The sequence below is a fragment of the Cystoisospora suis genome (assembly GCF_002600585.1).
Source record: "Cystoisospora suis strain Wien I chromosome Unknown contig_5774, whole genome shotgun sequence".
In the NCBI taxonomy this organism is placed as follows: domain Eukaryota; phylum Apicomplexa; class Conoidasida; order Eucoccidiorida; family Sarcocystidae; genus Cystoisospora; species Cystoisospora suis.
In genome coordinates, this window is record NW_027158564.1 from 1 (window position 1) to 9,651 (window position 9,651).

At 54.6% G+C, this 9,651-nt stretch overlaps 2 protein-coding genes across 2 annotated transcripts; one reads left to right on the top strand and one right to left on the bottom strand.

Moving 5' to 3' along the window:
- The first annotated feature begins 5,072 nt into the window (after nt 1–5,072).
- Nucleotides 5,073–6,306, top strand: CSUI_009565 (uncharacterized protein). The gene is made up of 2 exons (XM_068069679.1): nt 5,073–5,198; nt 5,369–6,306. Exon 2 carries the CDS (start codon nt 5,429–5,431, stop codon nt 5,792–5,794), a length of 366 nt encoding a protein of 121 aa, XP_067918344.1. The 5' UTR covers nt 5,073–5,198; nt 5,369–5,428; the 3' UTR covers nt 5,795–6,306.
- Nucleotides 6,307–7,066: 760 nt separating this feature from the next.
- On the bottom strand, nt 7,067–7,823 carry CSUI_009566 (flagellar associated protein; the record flags this gene model as incomplete). The annotated part of the gene is made up of 2 exons (XM_068069680.1): nt 7,067–7,103; nt 7,380–7,823. Coding segments are annotated over 2 exons (474 nt in total), but the record flags the coding sequence as incomplete, so codon positions are not given.
- Nucleotides 7,824–9,651: the final 1,828 nt, after the last annotated feature.

Here is a 9,651-nt window from a genome sequence, read left to right on the forward strand (position 1 = left end):
GCCCGAGCAAAGCTGGAGCCCACCGATCCTGTGCGGTCGAAAGGTAAAGTGCAAGAGTTGCGGTGGGTTAGCTATTCTGCCCGACGCAGGTCACGATCTCCTTTTCCCTAGGCTCTCCTGTCGAATTTCCGATCGGAGGGGACCTTGTTTCTGTCCCGAGAAGGAAAGGTTCGTGGAAGTCGTTTGTGTCTTTGTTTCTGTACAGAAAAAAGAAACGAGGCTTGGGCTCTGCTCCCCTCTCTCGGGCTTCTAGTGGACTCCGACAAACCGGACCTCCCTGATCAACTACCGACGGTTAGGGCCTTGGTTCGTCACCAACGAGTAATTGGCCAACGCCGTAGCATTAATGCCTGTGATCTCTGTTTAAAATGACTGGTCTCTGCCTCCGTGCCTGTTCCTAATAGAGAACTTTTGTGGGTCTGCAAATGAGAACTACTCAGGGGAACTCTCCTCTGTAATGTCTTCCGACTCCGGAGTCCCTCGGACTCCCAAAGATCCACCGACAAACGGATAGATGCATCAAAAGAAAAAGTTCCCAGATATAATAATGGGTCAACTCGCGTTCGTTTGAGGTTGGAAACTCTCACACACACTGGGTCTTGACACTCACAGTCTCCACGGTTCACACTCGCACACACTGTCGTCCTCACCTCGGTTCTTCCCTCCAATTGACCCGATCTCAATCTAGAATCCTTCGTCCCAAGTTAATTAAAAAAACAAGGGGCCAACACGCATCACTCCAAAAAGGCACTACATCTCTTTTTTGCCGGATACGTTCTCCTCGTCGACGTTCCCTACTCACCCGCTCGGAGATCACTTCCAGACATGAATCTTCTCCGAAAGAGGGCTCCCTACTCCATAGGGCCTCAGTCCCTCAAAGATCTCCTCCCTCAAAAGACCTCTCCCTATCAAAAGGATCTCCCTCTTCCAGAGATCTCTCACCACAAAGATCTCTCTTCTGGGAAAATTCCTTCGAAAAATCCCTCTCTACGAAGATCTGTCTCCTCTTCGTCTCTTCCTGTCTGTCACTTGATCTCTTACGCGTCTCTACTCTTCCACCACCGCGTGATCTGGCAGAAACACGCTCCCCCAGCTCGTTCATCGTCTTCCCCCTCCCGGATTAGGGGTGGGGGGATCGGGCACCTCCGGATCCCGGGCGCCCTTAGATCGCCGAGGGTCTCACTCGACACTTCTCACGCCATTTAACTACTGCCTTCGTCCCCTCCTCTCACTATTTCTCGATGTCACACTCACAAAGATTCCTGACTGCTTAATCGGATCCCCTCTTAATACTCACTTAACCTCCTTGCTTGCACTAAACCATTGCTGTCTACTGTAAGAAACTGTTTCACTGGTAGCTTATCCCCGTGGTTGCCTACCTCGATCTATCTTGAGGTAGATCGGTCCTGTTCTATTGGGGAGCGGGGCAGAGTGAAACTCTGACACCCAGCCCCGTTTACACGCCGACTGCACGCCCCCAGAATCCGGGGACCGTGGAGAGAACTTAATCGGCAAAGTACGGCAGTTCAAGCTCGTTGTACAAGTAGAAGGGACCCCGAGGAACACGTCGAGCCACGTAGTTCGCCCCGGGAGCCCGTAGGCGGCAAGATCGTGTGCACGCCGGCGAGACCAACGGGACTCAGGAGGCCCAACAGAGGGGCCGGACGGAGAGGACGATTCGAGAAGTTAGGATGCCGTCTAGACGACTGCAAAAACTCAGCACAGGTGTCGCCAACGAACTGGACTGCCAGAACGCCGAGCTAGCCGCCGGAGAGGCTAAGCCAGCGACTTAACTTCTTCGCCGAAGGTAGGGTTCAAGACGGACAGAGGCTTTTCAAGGTCGACAGAGTATGGGAGACTATCAGGCGACACCCAGTCGAGATATCACCCCTTCAGGACGCCGAGGTCGACTTCGAGTAACCTCTCGACGCCAAGAATCATTGCATAGCCTTCTTCTTTGTGGGTCTTCTTCCCTCCAAGTCAAATACCACTCACAACTCGCAAGAGTGTGCTCAGGACTAGCGCAAAAATAGCAGCGGATCTCCTTGCTCTCTGCTTGCTGGAAACTGCTGTTCTCAGCAGCACGCTTTTGCAACTGGGGTGATTCACTTCTAGTTGTCTTCGGTTCACGCAATTCCTCTGCTGGACTTATACTGCTTTGTCCATGATACTTTGTTGGCCTTCGCGATCAGCAGGTCGTCCACGCTTTCTTCTTTCATCGGTGACTATGTGCACGGCGGCTGGTGCAACTGATGTGCCACTTTCTTCACGCGCCTTCATTATCGCTTCACGATCAATAATGGTGGACGTGTACAACGAATACCATGTGGAGGCATTTGCGAGACGGAAAGAGTCAACAGAAGGTGCGGAGTCCTGGAGGTTCGCTGGAAGGGACAACCAATAAAGTTGAGTGAGGGTGTACTCAGATACTTCCGGCAGCCGTTTGAACTCACGGCCCTTCGAGCTCTTGCCGCTTCGTAATCAAGCGCCAGCTCTTTCAAGTACGTCGCCAACTTACGGGCATCCTAGAACCTGGCACGATACTACTCAACCGCCTATAATATGAAAGCGCGCTGTACTTCAAACCGGCATTCTTCAGCAGCTTATCAAGGGCCGCCTCGTAGACCATGTCCGCCGGCACACCCGCAAAACGAATGGCCTGGATAACGGATGTCACTTCCTGCTTCATCGCAATTGAGGATTCGTTCACTAACATATCCGGCCAGCGTTCTTGTGATACATGTCGCACTGCTAAGTCGTTCTCGGACGAACGAAACCAGTGTTCCCAGTTGACACAGGCGCCATCCCACTGCAGTAGCTCTAGGCTCTGCAGGGGACGATCTCTCTCACTTGCCGGCAGAGGAATTACGTTTTCCGCTTCCTCCTCCCTGTTGATAGGGGGGGCCTGCCCGACCACGAGTGCATCATATGGAAGACGTATCTGACTTCGATCAAACATCAGACGGGCAGCGTAGGCCTCTTGCAGCTGTAAATTCTCTCGCAATCCTTTGATTTCACCCAACCAGCCACGGTCGTGTCTTAACCTTTCCTTGCAGACAGGGGCGGTCTTTGCTTGCTTTATATCCCGCTGAAGCCGCTCGAGCTCCCTGGCTTCTTCGACAACGTCTTCCAGAACAGACTTAGGCGGTGCCGGAGGCGACCTGCCAGTGCGCTCCGAAACTGCTGCGGCAGCAGTAGAAACGCCCGCATCTTTCTTCTGCTTTGCAGATCCTTCGTCAATCGGGGCCATGCTCTCGAGAAAGAAAGGGAAAAAAAATGGACGGCGTCTCACTATTCAACCGTCTGAGGGTCAGCCAATGACAGAGAATGCGACAGCGACGCAAAAACGAAACAGCTCGAACTGTGGGAACGGGCGGCAGCCAGCAGGCTACAGAACATAAAAGAAAGGAACTCCTTAAACACAGCGGACGCATTCCCTTGTATGGCCAATAGAGCGGTCCCTATCCCGGCAAGAAACTGGTTCCCGGGTCACGGCACCACTTTGTAGCGCCTGCAAGGATCAGGTCACCACGCGCGCGCGTTGGGAACCCGTACTAAGTTCAGAACACAGACTCTTATCGCCAGTAAGCCACGGCTGTTCCACGTGAAGCGTTCTTCATGTGTCGCGGTGCACCACTCATCCATAAAAGTAACGGGGTAAGCGTGAGCTCTGCCACGCCCAACATGATCGGCAACAACCGCGATCCGCTCGTAGGCCGGAACTGCGGCTAAGAGAGCACTTGATGCTCGAAGGTATAACTAATCACAAGTGCTGGGAGTGACAGGGATCCCACAGGATGATTACTCTCCTCTTTCCACCGTAAGAAGAAAAAACGACAAAAACCGTTTCTTCCTTTTCCTCTCGCCAGCACAGCAGCATCAGGCCTCCACACGGGGCGAGACGCCTTCTCTTTGGCCGCACAACCCTGCGGCAATCCTTCCGCTACTGGCTAAGCTCTCCGCAGTCCGCACCGCTGGGCTACCCCGTTACTCGTTCAACCCCTCGTGCCTAGTACCGGCACAACAGCTGCCTGTCAGGCTGTTATCGTAGCAGTACCGTTCACTGGCTAACTGATAGCCGCGTCAACACGCTCATCCTGGTATGTCATGTAGTGCCGCCGCTTAGAATACAGACACCCGGGGGGGCTGACTTTTTGTGGGCCCTGCGACGTTCGGTTTGGAACAATACAGCTCACATATGCTAGGGACAGCTCCCCTTCCGCCGGAGGGAACGTGGCAACGACGGCATGCAGCCGCGCCCAACTTGGACTGCGACCATTCTGCTTTTGGCCTTGCAGTGCGATATGAAGAACACTGACCGGTGTCAGGGCTGGTCGAGGAAGCCCTGATAGCTCGGGGAACGCTGGCAGCCGACAGGAGTGCCGTATCTTCCTCAGGGGTAGCAGAGTGCGTGGTCGGACCGCCCTGCTCACAGGGAACAGGGTGGCGCTGACTAGTCGAGGACAAGAAACAGTTCGGATGGGAAGCCTTCTGTACCGTGGCGCGTACGCAAGCTGCTACGGCACAGACCGAAGAATTAGGACAAGACACTCGGAGCACCGTCTCGAGCCAGCGCTAGCTGGATAGGGGTGTGCCTTTAGTGGAGGTGTGGGAAGTCTCGACTTCAGGTGAAAGCCGAAAGATTCAGCATCCAAAAGCAACTTCGTTCTTGTTTTAATTCTACCTATGTGCTTTCGGGTGTTGTCTCGAAAACGGCTTGGGTGGAATTATCCAGCGTACTGATGAGGCACGTCGGTCGATGCTGTTCGCTCGCGCGCCGCGCCGCATGGATTTCTCCCAGCAAGATTTTGAACGGATCTGCTCAAGGCAGCACGTATTCCGCTCTTGTTCCGGAGGTCGGTGTGGTGGAAACCCACGATTTGTTAAGAATTGTTCATGCCGGGCTCCCTGCGGGCAATTTCGTGGACGGATGGCCACACAGTTAGTTTAGCCGACTGCGCTCCACACGTTCGCCAGTCCTAAAGTGTTTAAAGAGTTGCTGGGGAATTCTCACGCAGCCGCTGGAGACCTTCCGAGAATTTTCCGATCTTTTTAGTGTCTTGCGTGTCCAGGGTGGGAGTCGTGAAGAGTTCTGCGCCGGGACTCAGTACGCCACCCATCCAACGGTGCAGGCGTGCGGCTACAGCTTCGTCACACCCCCATGGCCCTCTTGCTGCTGTTCAAAACTTTCGGCTTCTGTAAGGTATGCATTAAGATCTTCGAAGAGAGAACTCGGTTTTCGCTCCCCGGTGTTGGATTGTCAGAGAGTCAGAAATATGCGTACGCCGGTCATGGCTACTTTGTGTGGAACCCGTTTGACCCAAAGTGTACTTCCTCAAGTTTCATTTCTTTCTGCTTATCTTTGCAGGACCCTCCCGTGCAGGAGGTCCAGCCTGATTGGTGGGAAAATATCGAAGTGCGCCCCTCGATGCGGCCATTACCAGCACAAGCGTGCGTCCCCAGCCTGACAGCCTCCGCTCGCGCCAGTCCCCGCAGCTGCAAGACGCAGGGAGCAACTTCGAAGAAAGGGAAAGAGATCCTTCATCTGGAGGTGCGCGAATCTGGGACTGAAGTGGTGTGTCGCCGAACAGGTGAAACAGAGTGTACTCCGAGATGCACGGGTGTCTCCCAGGGCTGTCGGTCTCTGCCAGATATCACTGGTGAAGCCCCAGCCTTACCTCGTAGGGAACAGTGGATCATGGACACAGACAGTCACTTCCACACAGAGCTCGAAGAAACAAGGCGCGCTACTCCGAGTGAAAGGGTTGGCTCCGCGGCTGATCTGCCCCAGTGACACGTCCACTGGGAGGTGAATCTAGGATCGTAGCTCCTATTTAATAGTCCAATGCCTGTGGCGCGTTCGGGAGGTGGCAGGCTTTCTTTTTTCCGTAGACGAAGCTTTCTGCCCTGTCAACTCGTCGCCCCCGGTGGCCGGCAGCCGCAACTCCGCGTGCGGCCAGGACTGGGACAGGGTTTAGGAAACTCATTCTAATCTGCCAAGTTGTTGCCTATGTCCAACGGTGCACATGGAGGAGCTGTCGCCGTCAGTCAATCTTCGCCCGCGCAACTAGCTCTGTAGGTATAGGTGTCAGCAGAAATGATTCTTATGCAGCACGTTCGCGTGCTCCGAAGTGTGTACTGAGCCGGCCAGGATCCCAGTGTGACTCGACTTGACACCAGCGCCGCAGTCAGTCAGTTTGGGCATGGGAAGCCCTCTGTGTCCCCCGTCCAACTTTGCTTTTTGGTGTCTGCCGACGCTGCTGCGGACAAACAGCCGCCGATGCTAAGTAACAAACAACACATTCACACGCAGCCACGACCCCCGCCGTGCCCGTGTTGTTCCTCATTGCGTCCCCTTCAAAGAGCTGGACTATCTCGGGTTTAGGAGATGACACGTAGTGCCTTACCAATCCCATGCCCCACCACATTCGCGTGCGTGCTGCGTATCGGGTGAACACGGCAAAGCACCACGAAAGTAATACTGCCTGAGCAAAGAAAGCTTTTTTCAAGCTAGCACACCAGCAGTACCGTCCGTTTTTTTCTCACCACATCGATCGTGGAGACTTGTCTCTAACCCAACTCTCTCCTGCGTTTCCTTCACCTCTGTTAATTCGGGAACGCTGCCTCCAATTGGAGAGGACACGATATCTGGACAGAACCGGATGTTAATGCTGGGGCTTTGCTCAGCTAATATGACCACAAGCGTTTACTAGTCTCCTCTGGCTCCCCAGGCTTCTCAATTAGGACTCGGAAACCACTTATGAAGTAGCCGGCACTCAAGTGCCTCGAATCCTAGCCTTTCTGTGACAAAAGCTGCGCACCCGGCCTGGTGTCTCTGCGGCGTGCGCTGGCATCGGCAGACTAGTCAGCAGCATTTTTTCTCGGCAGACTCCTCCAAGAGCGCCGCCTCGGTCCCACCACGGCGGTGCTGACGTTTTTGCAGCGCCGGCTCGGCTTTTCTTCCGGTAAATTATCCAGGCGCCGTCGCGGAGCTCAGCTACTTCCGTCCTCGGGTTTGTGTCGCTCTTTGGGGTCTTGGAGCTTTCTCCCCTCGCGCGAGCAAAGTCAGGAGCTTATTCGTGTGAGGTTCCTTCAGTTGGGGCCTGACAGAAGGTAGGCAGCAGATTCAGCCTTGTGCTGATACCCAAACAGCTACGGTGACCCAAGAATCAGCTGCATTTCGCTGCTCTTGTATATGTCGGCTCCGCCCGCTGACTTCCCCGTTCGAGGTAGTCGCAAAAGAGTCTCTGGCTACTGGTGGCAGTACGGCCAGTTCGTGCCAAAAGCGCTGTGTAATCTGTCTTTTATTCAGTCCGGCTCTCATGAAGCGATTATGGAGTCGACTTTAAAAGGGTTCTGTGCCTGAGTGGTATCCGCACCGCCAGTTGTCCATCGGACGGCCTGCATGTGGCTTCCGTGGAATGAGCCTGACGGCCCAAGATTGCGTAGGACCAGAAGTCGTCTTTTGTTTCGATCCTCAGCACATTGGTTACTGCTTTGCCAAGTTCAGATGGCCTGAATGTTACCCTGAACGCGGTGCCAGCGGATCCACGGGGCTGAAGGATGCCGTCCTTTGGTTCCACATACAACTCGGGAGTCGCGTCACGAAACTCTGCACAGAAGGCAGCGGGCTCTTCCTGACAGCTAGTGAGGTAAAAGAGGACAGACGCCTGCTGACTTCCGACACAATCGATGAAAATGGTGTCGTCCGGAGAGGGGACAGTTGCTTGAAACTGAACCGGAAACCGCCATTGCCCTTGATCTTTCACCGTCACCGCAATATCGCGATCGAGCTCGAATGGCTTTTGCGGCGAGAAACGGATCTACACGATGGTGGCACATACACCGAAATGCCAAGGACCTTCAGATTTCAACTCCCAGACAACCTATTACGTGTCCGACATTGGGACTACAGGAAGCGGAGCCGGGTGTGCCGCTACGGCGTGAATCCGTGCTGCAGGCAGAGGTAGTAGGGAGGGGGCGCCTGGGAAGCCAAGCGTCGGCTTACCAATAAGTGAAGTAGGGGGGTACCGTCACTGGCGGAGGACACGGACTTCAGCGTGGCATGGGCGGACCGGTCTAACGTGACCGACTGGCCACCGGAAGCCAGAAGCGCCAGTGTCACCTCGTCCGCCGCGACTCTGCCTTTAGCCCCATGAAGGACAACGGGAATCAGTTCCTCGGTCACAGTCCTGGCGACGGCAGTAATTCGCCGAATCGGTGAGTGGAGCGGCACTACAGCAGATCCGCGCAGACGGTACGACCATGTATAGGGCACCTCGTTGCTGGTCAGTGTCAGTTCCGCCACGCAGTCCCCCAGTTTCGTTGGCGCGAACTTGACACCTATCTCTATGCTGGTGCCGGCAGAAATAGTAACTGAGTTACTTGTGCTTAGTAGCGTCAGCGCCTCCGCAGCGTCCCCAGACAGGGGTTTGAAGCTCACGTCTAGAACAACAGGATGCCCGAATGGGTTGAAAAGCCTCAACTGGTGTGTCCTTGTGGAGCCAATGTCAGCCCAGATTGTGATCGGCTGCTGCGCTCTCGGCAATTCTCCGCTTCCAGTCAGCTGGAATTCAACAGTAGACACCACGCTCGAGAAAACTAATTTGGTGGCCTGAATCACAGCAAGAGGTCAACAGAAAAGTCTCGACGGAGGTCTCAAAAAGGCGCCCACTGCGGTTGTGAACACGTCCCCGTGCTGGGGCGATTTGGTTGCAGCGCCTTTCAGCGCGCAACTCAGAAAGAGAAGCAGACAGTTCAAGAAAAGCGCTTGGTGTTCGCTAACCGCTCTAACTAGAAGCCAGGCGATTTGACGACTCAAACTGCACCTTTCCACCACCCAGAGAAAAGACAGAGCATCAACTGCATTCTCCTTTCTGTTGGTGAGTGGGCGTGAGTCCGATACATGTACTGCTGAAATCAGGCGTATACCTGCCTGCCTGGGGCGGTGGAAAGTGCTTTCTCCTAGCTCAGTCCGTATGCTAAGCAAACCACTTGCCTGAAGTCGGGCACCACTACAGAGATACGCCGGACAGAGATGATTGGGCTCCGCAGACAGTAGCGCTGCCACGGCTCTCTGAACATCTGCTCACTGTCTTGCCGGAGGTAGACGGAGAAAACTCCACTGTTGCAGGCGCCTTCCCAAAGGGAGGTACAACAACTCTATCTCCCTTCACGAGAAAATCCCCAGCTCTTGAGAAGGAGGGCCGGAAAGTCAATTCCTGGCAGGTAGCATTCTCCAAGGTCACCTCCTGCTGAACACGCTGTCCGATTTCGGCAACGAATTCTGGGACTTGAATGGGTTGGGAAGAATCAGCCTTCAGATCAAGGGCGTACCAAAACTCTCCGAACTGGTCATTGTGAAATCTTATTTTCCCCATGCTACTTCCTTCCGTTGTGGGCGAGTACGTCAACTCGTACACTGAATCGAGTCGGTCGCCGATCACTAGCTTGTCCGCTCCCCGAAGGCCCTCTCCGCCAAGCGTCACGGAAAACACCGCTTCTGGAGTGGTGACGCAGCGCGCCTGGACTTTTGTGCTGACAGCCTGTTAACAAAAGTGACGGCTTCAGCACCCTCTGTGCGGCCGGGGAACCTGAGTAGCGAACTGCGGCTCGCCCAACTACCCGCGGGGGTTTAGCTGCTCATTGGAT